The sequence below is a fragment of the Harpia harpyja genome, chromosome 6 (assembly GCF_026419915.1).
Source record: "Harpia harpyja isolate bHarHar1 chromosome 6, bHarHar1 primary haplotype, whole genome shotgun sequence".
Lineage (NCBI taxonomy): Eukaryota > Metazoa > Chordata > Aves > Accipitriformes > Accipitridae > Harpia > Harpia harpyja.
This window is the reverse complement of record NC_068945.1, coordinates 69,562,020-69,574,669: the sequence shown is the minus strand read 5'-3', so window position 1 is coordinate 69,574,669 and position 12,650 is coordinate 69,562,020. Positions and strand designations below refer to the sequence as shown.

At 48.8% G+C, this 12,650-nt stretch overlaps 1 protein-coding gene across 3 annotated transcripts in view; it reads left to right on the top strand.

The window, feature by feature from the left end:
* Positions 1–11,875, top strand: part of AHCYL2 (adenosylhomocysteinase like 2) — a 109,253-nt gene extending 97,378 nt beyond the window's left edge. For all 3 annotated transcript variants that reach the window (XM_052788874.1, XM_052788875.1, XM_052788876.1), the window contains exons 9-17: positions 1,913–1,976; positions 3,117–3,205; positions 4,709–4,779; positions 4,918–5,012; positions 5,819–5,917; positions 6,353–6,421; positions 6,507–6,585; positions 7,372–7,492; positions 9,100–11,875. In XM_052788874.1, coding sequence (XP_052644834.1) covers positions 1,913–1,976; positions 3,117–3,205; positions 4,709–4,779; positions 4,918–5,012; positions 5,819–5,917; positions 6,353–6,421; positions 6,507–6,585; positions 7,372–7,492; positions 9,100–9,106 — 694 coding nt within the window. In that variant the 3' untranslated portion in view covers positions 9,107–11,875. The remainder of the gene's footprint in view (positions 1–1,912; positions 1,977–3,116; positions 3,206–4,708; positions 4,780–4,917; positions 5,013–5,818; positions 5,918–6,352; positions 6,422–6,506; positions 6,586–7,371; positions 7,493–9,099) is intronic.
* The last annotated feature ends 775 nt before the right edge of the window (positions 11,876–12,650 follow it).

Sequence of the window (12,650 nt, the reverse complement as noted above, 5' to 3'; positions counted from 1 at the left end):
AAAAGACTTTTTTTATGTTGATAATTTGGTATGGCTTAAAGTTTAAACAAGTCTTGAGATCTGCCATTCTCAGTTCCTTGCCGACGTAGAAATGTCTCCTGTTTAGTAAAAGTCCATCTGGCAGTGCTATTGGTGTTCAGCTGTGCTACCGTTGCCTTCAATCTGGTAGGACCAAAGGTTCTTAGAGACCCAATATAGGCTTCCCTGTTGATGGTGGACTGTGCTTTAAGGTCTTTCACCCAAATCTTTGTGGGATATGTAGTAGAGTGCTGCGTCACGTCAGCTTTGAAGCGGTCTTCCTGGTAGTGGTCATCTTGACCAGGAGAGGTGAAGAAGACTCATGTTTGTAAAACCTGTGTGTCCAAATACAGGGGCATGAAGATGATCTTTAAAAAGCGTGCAAGTGCCATATGAGTTAGCAAAACACCGAATATGCTTCTCTGGATGATCTACTGCATGTGCAGTTTCTTCCTCAGATTTCCATCGCATGTTCTTCTGAAATACTAAATTTTGTGCTCCTTGTCAAGTCCAGCAGTGACGGTATCTGGCACTTCCCTGCCAAGATGTTTTATTACATGAGCCAGAACCTGACACTGCAAACAGCCAGTGGTTTCTTGCTCTTCCTGCCCATCAAAACTGGAAAAGTTCAATCAAAATCATCAGCTGGTCTCCAAAATATGTACCAACTGTGAAATTACGATGTGGAGCAGTGTACTCCAAGATGCAATGCGTTGCTAACTGGGCTTTGCTAGAGGCAATAATGGGAAAAATGAGGGTGGTGGAACACTGGCACAGGTTGCCCAGAGAGGTGGTGGATGCCCCATCCCTGGAAACATCCAAGGTCAGGTTGGACGGGGCTCTGAGCAACCTGATCTAGTTGAAGATGTCCCTGCTCATTGCAGGGGGGTTGGACTAGGTGACCTTTAAAGGTCCCTTCCAAACCAAACCATTCTGTGATTCTAGGAAAACATCTTGATGAAGTAATTCTCCTAATTAAGTAGCCCTTCCTGCTTTATTACAGCCGTGTGTCTGCTCTATGGTCGCAGGATTCAAGGCACACAAGGCAGCCTCTGTCATGGGGGTCGGCTGCGTGGTGAAGAGTTGCCCCCAAATTTTTAGTTGAGGACACAACTTTTAGCTCCGTGTTCCATGTGTAGTGGATGCTGTTGGTGGCTAAGAAACGTTAAAATCTTCTTTATCTTGTTGTCTTCAGTTGTGATAGATGATGGACCTCATGGGTAGGTGAGTTGGGATTTGGGTTAAGTCTGGCCAAGGCATCTAAAACTGGGCCAAGGGAAATCTGAGCAGAGGTGCGATTAAATCTGCTGTGGTTTTTTATCTACATTCTCTTGGAAATGTAAGGGAATTTCACCTTCCCTGCACTGCTAACCTATTTACTCGTGTGCTAAAAATAGCCTATAATGTAGGACACTCTTAGGGAGAAACCAGAAGGAAACCGAGTGGAAGGGAGAGCTTTATTTGTGGAAAGCACTGGGATTCTGGCAATAAATTACCACTTTCCTGCTTCTTCTGTAGTTATTTCTGTGGGGTATTTTGACTTAAAAAAAAATTAAGAAAAAAAAAATTTTTAAAAGATTTTAAATATTTCTGGAATACCAAAACAAAGGGATCCAACAAAAAAAACCAACACAAAAAAGGGATCCAAACCCCAAATCCTTCCTCTTTGTTGCGTTTCACTGGTAGCACCCACCCTTACCAAAAGAAAAAGTCAGTTTTTAGGTGCCCTTTGGGTCCTCTCTGCACCCAGAATTGCTGCGTGTCCTTAGGGATACAGGTACAACCATGGTGTTTAGGAGAGGCAAACGGAGAAGGACCACTGTCCTTCACAGCATCGTCAGTGGAATACATCTTACTGCTGGTCTTTAATTGTTCTTTTTTTCTTTTTCCTTAGCCTTAAAAGGACAACAGACATGATGTTTGGAGGAAAGCAAGTAGTAGTTTGTGGCTACGGGGAGGTAAGGGGTTCATATTTTACATGCGGGTGCTGCATGTAAAATCATCACATCCTTTGCATGGCTTTATCCGATGGGGCTTTTCTGCCCTTGTGGCTTTTCTCTGCATCTGCAGGTATCTTCAAACCTGACGGGTTTGCCAAAACTGAAGATTTTCTTGATTTCCAGTATATTTCTATAGTATTACACAGATACCAAACCTGAATCTTAAAAGACATAAGTATTAAGTATTCTGAATATCTTTAATACCTGAATATTGACATATCCAGATATTAATATTTCATCTATTAATTTTATCTTTTATATTTATGTATTACATTCTATTTGATATAATATTAAAATATTCAGAGGCAGGGTTCTGCAGATGTACTGTGCAGCTGCAACATTGCATGTTGAAGCGTGGTCAAGAAAAATGAGTTAATTTTGACTTTCCCCTGTGCTTTCACCCCCAAACGGAGGAATCCTCTCTCGAGGCAAGACTGGGATACTCACCCTTTGGCAGTTCTTATCGGGACCAGTGAACACCAGTTATGGTGGGCTGTGCTGTAGGTGCCCTACTGGGACTCTTTTTTTTTTTTTTTTTTTTTTCCAAAGAGCTGAAATGGGACAATTTTCTCATGTGTAATCGCATTTTTGGGGAACACTTGGTCATTTAACTGTTTCCCTGAATTCCCCTGCGAGCTGCACTGTATGTGTTGTGTAAAGGTTAAAGCTCATTAACCCTTGGAGATTAAACCGTTAAGCTTCCTAAATAGAGTAAAGGTTACAAGAGACTCTTAAACTTTCCCTGAGATAAGTGTAATCTCTCGTTATCATGGTGCTTTCTAGATACCAGGATGTTCTGGGGGAAAAAGAACTCCCTGGGACGAAAATCAGCGGCACTTTTGTATTTTTTAGTGCTTCTCCTAGCTAAGCTGTCCCTGACTCAGGTCCTAGATTATTCCAAATCCAGGAATTTCCTGCACCCAGAAATTAAGTATATGCAACCAGCATTGCTAAGAGGGCCACAAAGGGCTCTTGGGGCTGCAGAAGAGACACCCAGAGTTGTACATTCCCTATACGCTTCCCACGGCCGTACTGATGCTCGGCGCCTCCTGAGCTCTCGGCATCTCACTCTTCCTCTGTGCTCTTCTCCCTCCCCAGGTTGGAAAGGGCTGCTGTGCTGCTTTGAAGGCCATGGGCTCCATAGTGTACGTGACAGAGATCGATCCGATCTGTGCCCTCCAGGCCTGGTAAGCAGTCGCACCGAGCCCGGCTTCTTCTTCAGGCTTTTTTTTTTTTCCCAGGAAAACCATGGCCAGAAACCAGTCAGCTGTGGTCCCTCTCAAGAGGGATGCTGGTGAGGGGTTCGTGGCTTCTCTGCACCCTCGGAGGGACCCACAACTCTCTCCTACGGCCAGGAAAGGGTTCCTGCACTAAAGCATTACCCAGTTTATCTGTATCCCACATGCCAGCTTGCATAATCATAACCACAGTGGCCAAGAGTTTAATGGTATGGCTTGAAAGGATGTTGGGAGTGAGCTGCGACCTTTGGAGTGCGAACTCGGGCTTTACTGCGCTGTGCACACACCTCACCCGAGGGATATTTTGGTTTCTGTGATCATGTGCCTCTCACAAACCTCTCCTCGCTAACGCCGGTACCCTGCTGCAGGGCTGAAAGCACACGGCTCTCCCCTCGCGCGGGCACGTTGCAATTATACCTGACCTCGTTTCCTCCAGGTAAAGGTTGTTTCGGTGCAGAGATGCTGCTTCTGCATCCCAAGGTGTGAGATGGGACATGACTATGAAAGCAGAGTCCCAAAAACACCAGGAGCCTTATTAAACCCGCAGCCTCTTCCTAACAGCAAGCTTTCAAAGGGCCATTGCAGTGAGAAAACTAATGAGCCCTGCTTAATTAGCAGAGCTGATCAACTTCTGGTTTGCTTTGCAACCTTCACAAGTGGCGCATCCAGCACCCCGCATCCTTAATTGTGAATTTGGTCGTTTGCAGCAACCCCTTCCTTGACTCTGCACGAGGCAACACCATACGGCCCCTCTCGTAAGGAGTTTGCAATGGGGGAAAAAAACAGTAAATGGGACATACAGCAGAAAAAAAATATTTTTTTTTATAGTAACTACGATTTTGCAGCTAGTGAGAGTCATGGAAATAAGTTTTCGGGAGGACTGTCAACAAATCCTAAAAAAAATCCTGCCCTTGTTATCCGATGCGCTGAGTACACCTTGCTTGGTGAAGTCAGGAAAGACTTGCTGAGTGCTCGGCACTTCTAAAGATCGCGTGGGTGCCTAAATATGGATTGCAAAGTTAATGGCAGACATCTGTGGGGTTTGGGTGATTTGGGTTGTTTTTAAGATGATCTAAATCCGTATCAGAAAGGTTTCTGCAGCAGGATGGCGTATCTACATCTTCTGGCTGTACTTTGCAGGAGTAGCAGCTTTCAAAAAGCCGTCTCCGTTGAAAATTGAGATTTGCAGATGTGGAGGCCCTGACAGAAAATGTGAAACCCCCAAAATCTCTTTTCACTTCTCCCCACAACATTCCCAAATCCTCCAGGTTGACTCCAGAAACCCTCCTAATGACTTGGGGTATGTGGCCCTTCGCATGCTGCGTTGCTATGTCCCACTCTGGCATTAGAAAGTTAAAATGAGTATCTGAGAATCACTTGTTGGGGTTTTTTTCTATTTTTGGCGTGTTTTTGCTGCTTCTCAGACTACTTTTCCCCCCCTTCTTCTCTTAGCATGGATGGATTCCGGCTCGTGAAACTCAATGAAGTCATCAGACAAGTTGACATCGTCATCACCTGCACAGGTATGCAGTCCCCGAGGCAGGAGGATGGGTCATCAGGGATGCACACCCCATAATCGGGTCGATCTTTTTCCAAAGGAAAAGGCAAAAAGATGGGGAAAGTGAACATGGGGATTTATTACGGATTTTGCTGTCTGGCAGGCAACAAGAACGTGGTGACCAGGGAACACCTGGATCGGATGAAGAACAGCTGCATCGTCTGCAACATGGGGCACTCCAACACCGAGATCGACGTGGTGAGCGCAGGGACGTGCACGGGGTGCGGGGACGGCACGGGGTGGGGTGACGGTGCTTTTGGGACCCTTCGGCAGCTATGTGTGACCCGTGCTGCTTTAGCAAGCACCTGGGAGGAGGTAAAATAATCCATTGCTCCCCGTGTCCCAGCAGACATTCTCAGGTATGTCATCGTCATTCCTGTGATCCCAAAGGATGCCAGCAAGCCAGACAAACTGCTCCAGCTTCCAGCGTAGTGTCTGGTGTCCACCAGCCTCATTCCTTCCCCTAGAGAGTTAGTGAATCACCCTCTCCAGCCCAGTCCCTCTGCTTTCGTGTTACTACTATACCATTAAGACCCAGCCAAGAGTTCAGCTTGGTACAACACAGCACGCTCAACCCCACTGCGCTTTACCGAACGGCACTGAAATCTGCTCGTCTGTGCTTAGAGATGAGCAGAAAAACAGGAGAGTCTTGTCTGAAGGTCAGTGGAGAATTGCTCGGCCAAACCGATGGGTTTAAAGCCATTTTCTGTGCTGGAAAGAAGTGACCACAGCCATGCAGAGTTCGGTTGGTGACCATGAATCCTCTTCAGCCAGAAGAGCTTCAACAATAGTCGTTACTGGAGCTTTGATGTATTGTAATCACAAAAATAGTTCCAGGTTATGATTCATAAAGGTTTCATTGGTCTGAGACTGTGACCGGACCCAAAGGAAACTATAAGCCCAGGACAACGTCAGCGAGTTGCTTCCTCTTTTCATTCCTATTATGTAGCTTTTGGGTTTTGATCTTTTGCCAGTGCTTTAACTACTTTAACACTGTGTTTCAGGCAAGCCTGCGTACACCCGAGCTGACCTGGGAGAGGGTGAGGTCCCAGGTGGACCATGTCATCTGGCCAGATGGGAAAAGAATAGTTCTTCTGGCGGAGGTGAGTTGCAGGCAAAAGAGCAGGAATTGCAACCTGTTCTCTGCTTGCAGGGGAAGAAAACAAGGGCTGAATGAGCCGTGGAGCCAAAGAATGTCCAAAAATCACCTCCTCGGGCTTCAGCAGCTCAATAGTCCCTCTGGTTAAAAGGCTTGGTGTAATCCTGTTTTGGCCCATGACTCACTGGAACGCAGAAAAGCTCCTGCATTTTCCTATGTCCCACTCCAGGGTATCTTCCACAGGGTATTTTATCAGATTTTCACTTCTAAATAGTTTTACTGAGTTATAAGGACAACCAACATCTTGGGATTCGTGCATGTGATAAATATTGTTCCCTCCCAGAAGGGATGCACTTCACCTGTGATTCCTGTACCTTCTGTAGGGCTGTAAACTGGTTTTGGTGCCGTGTTGAGATAACAACCAGTTTTTGCTTCCCAGGGCCGCCTGCTGAACCTGAGCTGCTCCACTGTCCCCACCTTCGTCTTGTCCATCACTGCCACCACGCAGGCGAGTAGGGTTTGGGCTGAGGCGAAAGCAGCGTCTCGCTCCATAGCGGGCAGCAGTTACTTACCTAAGTGTCTTCTCCATCCAGGCTTTGGCTTTGATAGAGCTGTACAACGCTCCCGAAGGCCGCTACAAGCAAGATGTGTACTTGCTGCCTAAGAAAATGGGTAAAGATGTACTCATTGCCTTCTCTTTTTTGGTTTTGAGAGTGAACAGATGGGAGGTTTTGCTAGGCTGGGCTGAGGACGGCAGGGCAGCACAGCCTCCTGGGCTCTCTTGTTTGCCTCCCTGCCAAGCTCAGGGTCCTCCAGCAAGTTCTTCCCACCGGGTCTGGGCTCTTCGCTAAATTGGACGCGTTGTTTCTCTGTCCCACCTGGGGAAAACAGGCTGACACACTCAGCCGACTGCAGGAGTCCATCCGCAGTGATGCAGGGGATTTTCATGTAGGGCTTCTGCCAGCAGAGCTGCCTTTGTTGGCTGTGAAGACGCATAGTCCCTGACCCACAGCTCTGCCAGCAGAACCCCCTCCTGAGGACGCAAGCTATACTGACCACGCTTTTGCTGCAAAACTGGACTTTTTTGCCTTAATTGTATTTTTTGAGACCAGGGACAGCTTGTCCCTAGCTTGGGCATTCAGTGTCACCTACCAGAAACGTCCAGTGGCTCCTGCATCAGTAGAGCACCCAAGCTTGCCCAAGGGTACGGAGTAACACAGCAGCAGACCCAGGAGTCCTGCTAGAAGGGTATTTCAGAGAAAGGTTTTTCCCCTCTAACTCAAAACAGGTGAGAGCCTTGGTTTTCCTCATTCAGGGTGAAAAGCAGTCCTGCAATTTAGCAGCAAATGTGTGAGGAGCGATGCCTTTCCCAGCTGGGGCTTTAGGGAACTGGTGTACAGCAGGAGGGGACTCCTTGCCTTCTCTTTCCCCTACTAACGAGGCTTGAAATTGTTTCAGACGAGTACGTGGCAAGCCTTCACCTCCCAACGTTCGATGCCCACCTGACAGAACTAACGGATGAACAAGCAAAATACCTGGGACTGAATAAGAACGGACCTTTCAAACCAAACTACTACAGGTACTGCTCCACAACCTCGCTCTTTCTTCTGCCGTGAGTGTGGGGTACACGTAGGGAGGGGCAGAGGGGACGGCGTTTAATCCCACCAGTCCCCTGAGAAGATACCACGGGCTTTCTGATAATTCCCATCGCCTCGTAGAAAGTGGTCCGGCCGGGAAGGGGATGGCGCGGTTGGAGCTGTGACACAGAGCACTTGGCAGGACACGAGCCCTTTGTATCTGGCAGCAGCTGTCACCCAGACGTGGCAAATGGCAGAGTGATGCCATCCAGCCAACTCAGATGACAGCTTTATTTTTAAAGTTTGACGAAGGATGAGATGGCACAGAGCAGCGTTCGCCCCTCGCGCCGGGGGCTGCTCGGACAGGTTCAGCTCAATGGTTCTCCTCCTCCCAGTGCCGGCTGGGCTGATCCCTCCAAAATAATAATAATTCTCAACATGAGTCCCTGGATCACTTCCCTTTCCAGGCTTGTGTTTGTAGCCAATGCTGTAACGCATTTTTTTACCGTGAAAATGAAATGGCTTTGCACAAACACAGATCAGCTTGTCGGGAGGTTGAAGCCCAGATCCTTTTCTTGCAGGAAAAGGCATTTTCCTGGTGTGCAGGTCTTCAGCACTCATACGGGAGCAACGCTGCAACAAAAAGCTCCAGTTTGGGGGTTTAGTGGGTTTTGCCAGATCCTGAGCTTTTTTTTTCCTGCCCTGTGTTACGTGCAAAATTATGGTGCTGCTGCACGGCTGTGCCCTCCTATGGAGGGATTTCCTCCAGTTCAATTTTCTTTGCCTAGTTTCGGTGTCTGGCTGTAGTCCCGACCTTGCGGGGAGCGTGGTTTGTCCCACACATGGAGAAGTTGGGATAAGTAGAGGGTCACGGCAAATTCCCTGCCTCGAGGGAGAGCCACGCCGACTCAAACACCGCGCGTGTGCCGTGGGGCTGAGATGTACTCGGACAGCTTCGGCTTGGTGTCCTGCAGGAAGTAAAGCCTCCCGATACAAAAGGCAAAGAGTCAAGTTTTCCAAAGTTCCCTACTTTGATGTGTAGGGGCGTAGGATGGGAGGCGAGACGAGATCTCCAGGTGCACGTAGCCTCTTTTTCTGGATATAACAGGCAATTTGACTTCATCCCCATGCAGCTCAACAGCTTGCTTTGTTAAAACAAGCACCTCTCTCTCCCTACATGTAGCTTTGTTTGCAATATGAATTAATCTACTTTTAGTTCCCAGCCTAACGGCAGCCTTCCTCATAAATTCAGCCAGTCTGAGCCAGGCTTCGGTGTTTAAGGCATTTGCTTTTGCTCCTTTAGCGCATCCTCCCCAGTTTCTGAACAGACATTGCTGCAGAGCAGTGGGACTCGGTCCCTGAATCAGTCGGGTGCCGTTGAATTTTCCCCTTCCCGTACTCGAAGCGAGAGATGGTGTTCAAGCAGCGAGGGCAGGCGGCTAAATATAATGTGGTATTTGTGGGGGAGGAGATGAGGACTGAGTCCCTTTCTAAATAATTTCTTTTCTTGTTATCTACCCCTCCCAAAATACACCATGTTGATGCTGGGGGAGCTTCGCGTCTCTTCCCCAGCACCTCACGAAACCTCATTTTCTCTTCTTTTCCCCAGATACTAAGTTCCTGCTGCTGTATCCCGGAGAATCGCGAGGAACAAGAACCCAAGTCTTTTCTCAACTACTGTACAGGATGAAACAGCGCAAGCTTCCTAAGTTAGAGCTGGGCTTGCTCACATAGTAGACAGTGTGTTTAGGTTATTTATTTATTAAATTAGAATACTGTACATGCGGCCTCTGCCACTGGTGTTCGTACTGCCGTGGGACTGGGAGACGGTGGATTTCTTTCCGTTTGTTTCATTTTTCTCTTTGGGTTGTTCTTTTTTGGGGCTGGGAGGATGAGGGAGGCGAGGGGGAAGCTGGTGGAATCGAATTGCTGCGATGTACTTGGAGTAGTCCGTTGTCACCGTTAATCCGATGCGCACGACGGGAGCTGTGGGATCTGACTTCAAGGTCGCACGTTGCTTTTGGTTTCCTTCGCATCCCAGCGCTTCTTCCAGTGGAGTGGGATCCTGGCAGCCGTGAGAGCCGGCCGGAGGGCGGCTGGGTTTGCATTTCTCATGCCATTTGACAACGCAGCTAAAAACCTCATTTGCTCCAGGCGCTGCTGACCGGCTGGGTGCCACCTTGGCAGCGAAGCGGTAAAATCTCGCCGGCGATCGCTGGAGAAACCTCTTGTAATTCTGCCGACCTGGCCGAGGGACGGTTCTGCCAGCAAGTCGGTGAACTTCGCCTTAGCACTGCTGAAAGCTGTAACGAAGGGTCCGGTCGTTAGGGTCAGCCAGGGATAGCCCCTAGCACGCGGAAGGAGCCGGGAGGGCAGAGCGGTGCCCGCTCGGAGGCAGACGTGGTGGTGGTGGGGTAGGACCCACCACCGCTCCCTTCATCACAGCTCCGCAGTATTTTCCTGCTGCTTACATTACGAGTGCCAACCTCCTACGGTTCAACCAAAGTTGTATTCCCGGTGGGGCTACGGGGCAGCCTCGTGTGCCCGTGCTGGTGGAAGAGCCTTGCAACCTTGCCGACAAATGCTGCTCACGTGTCGGGGAGCTCTTCCAAACCCAAAGCAGAGCTCGTCGGCCATCCCGGCTGGGAGGACCCGTGTCCATGCGAGGTCTTTCTCCAGCTGAATTTCAGTCCTCATTGGAAATCTTTGGAGTTTTATTTTCTAGTAATATTTGTACGATAAAATCTGGAAATCCCCTTTGAGTGTATGAGACGTATGCCGGAGTAATCCCCACCCCGATTTTGTGTGCAGGGAAGAGTTCAGCATCACTAAAACCCTTTGATCACCTCAAAGCTTGATGCATCAGAGCCAACGGAGAACAAATTTGCCATTACTCTTTTTTAGACCAGGATGTCCCACCTGTACGCTGTGGACAGCACGGCACGCTTACCCAGGTGACTTTCGAAGTCTCCGTGTCTCATCGGAGTCACTGTTATGGTTCACATGGAGAACATGGTCCTTCTAAAATAAAATTGCCCAACCCCGTGAGCACAAAGCCTTTATCCTGCGGTTGCTGCTTTGGTATCCGAGTTCCTCATCAGCTACAGATTCTTGTTTTGTCCTCACGGACTTCTTTGCCATCAGGAAAAACTCTTTTGTGGCAGGTCATTCACGCACAAGAAAGGAAAAACTGTGGAATTATGGTCTTGGTGGCCAAGTCCTTCTCGTGGCTCTTGATGCCAAGGTCTGAAGTCAGCTTGACCACAAGCTGCTCGTCTTTGGAGCAAACGTTCTCGTATGCTTGCATATTCCAAATTTCTCTTTGAAATTTCTCAAAACCTAGAAGGAAGACGGTGAGAAGACCTTGAGGAGATGTTAGGCCTTTGAGGAGACTTTGAGGAGACGTTAGGGCTTTGAGAAGGCTCTGAGGAGACTTTGAGAAGACCTTGCGAATACCTTAGAGCTTTGAGAAGACTGATAAGACTGATCACTAACCACAAACTCAAAATAATCTCTACTCACTCATGAATTTTATCCAGATCCTGGGATTTTTGGGAAGAGTCCCCTGAGCTACTTGAAATGTCACATTTGGGTCTTTCCCCGTGCTGGAGTACCTTGGTCTCCATCAACAGCAAAACCCCAGAGTTTCTGTTGTTCTCTGCAGAGGCGCAGCGTGAAATCCTGCTCTCGGTCGAGGTGAAACGCGGTTGCGGGGTCACGTTGAGCAAGGCAGCTTTTGGAAAACAGGCATCCCAACCGCAGCCACTTCTGCCCCAGGAAAATCCCTCTCCATTCGCGTGACCCTTCGGTACAGCTCACGCAGTCGCTTACCTCCCCCGTGTCTGTCGCTTGCGCAGCATACGGTGGTGCTGTCCTCATCCGTGAATTCCTTCGTGCCGATTTTTAAGCCCGTTTTATCTAACAGGTAGATAGGAGAAAAATAAAAAATTAATAATAAAATCCCAACTGGCTTTTCCCACCTCGATTTTTAAAGCTCTTCTCCATGTCGTTCTGCTTCCTCTGTAAGCTTTTTGCTTGCTTGGCTTTTTCCTAATCAATCTGGAATCATATTCTGTGATCATCTCTAAATTAAATGTGTAATGGGTTGTTTGTTTGTTGTTTTTTTTTTTTAATGTAACACATTTTTAAAGAATTAGGAAAAAGGAGATTTAGGTAACACCAGCAAAATTGTATAAGGAAATTAATTCTGTTCTGAACTTTAGAAATAATAAGACAAAACCTGTCATCAGCCTGCAGTGACGAAACGAAAACTTTGCAAACGTAACATTTTCAAAAGGATGTTTTAAATATTAATGTCTGAGTGATTGTATTAGATCAGCAATAAAGACTCTGTAATCTCAAAACACAAATAAAACATTGGAAAACTCAGCTTCTCGAGAGCGTCTTTCAGGACTTGCAGGAGCAGATGGGGAGGTTTTGGGGCTGGGGGTACAACGAGGGGGTGAGGGATGGTGATGCCCTGGGCTGGGGATGGGGAGGTTGTACCCAAACCCGGTGCCGTGCCGTAACCCCGAGCTCCCGCTGCTGCCGTATAAAACCCGGCTGGAAAATCTGCTCCGGCGGCCGCACATCCTTGGGGCAGCCGGGGCTGTTTGGGCTCCGGGGCAGCTGTTTTGGCTCTTGCTGCCGATGTGTCCTTGAGGAAAGGGGGATGAGCGGTGCCAGAAAAAAAATCCCGTTATCTCTTCTGCTCCTGATCTGTCACCTCCCTGCTGCAGAGCTGCAAACGCTGCCGGGCCAGCGCAGAGAAATACCGACCGAAAGACTTTGGTTTTCCAGTGGCTGGGGACCACGAGCGGCACCAAGACGGGGTGTCCAGCACCTCCCTGGCCGCGCGCCTGAATAGTCCCCCCACAAAAGCAAACACCCCCCCCCCCATATTGGGTGGAGAGGGAGGGAGGGAGTCCCCCCCATCTCTCCCACCCCTGGTTTCCAGGCCCCCAGGAGCTGCTTTTAACCAAAATCGTGGTAACGGGGCTTTGGCCAACCCGACTCAACAGGTGATGCTGGGGGGGGTGCCTGGGGAATGCCGACCCTTGACCCCCCAGGTGCCAGCAGGACCCAGCCCCCCCCCCCCGCACCCCCATGGCCACCCACCCTCACCCCCCATTAGCCCCACGGGCACCTCGTACTGCACCC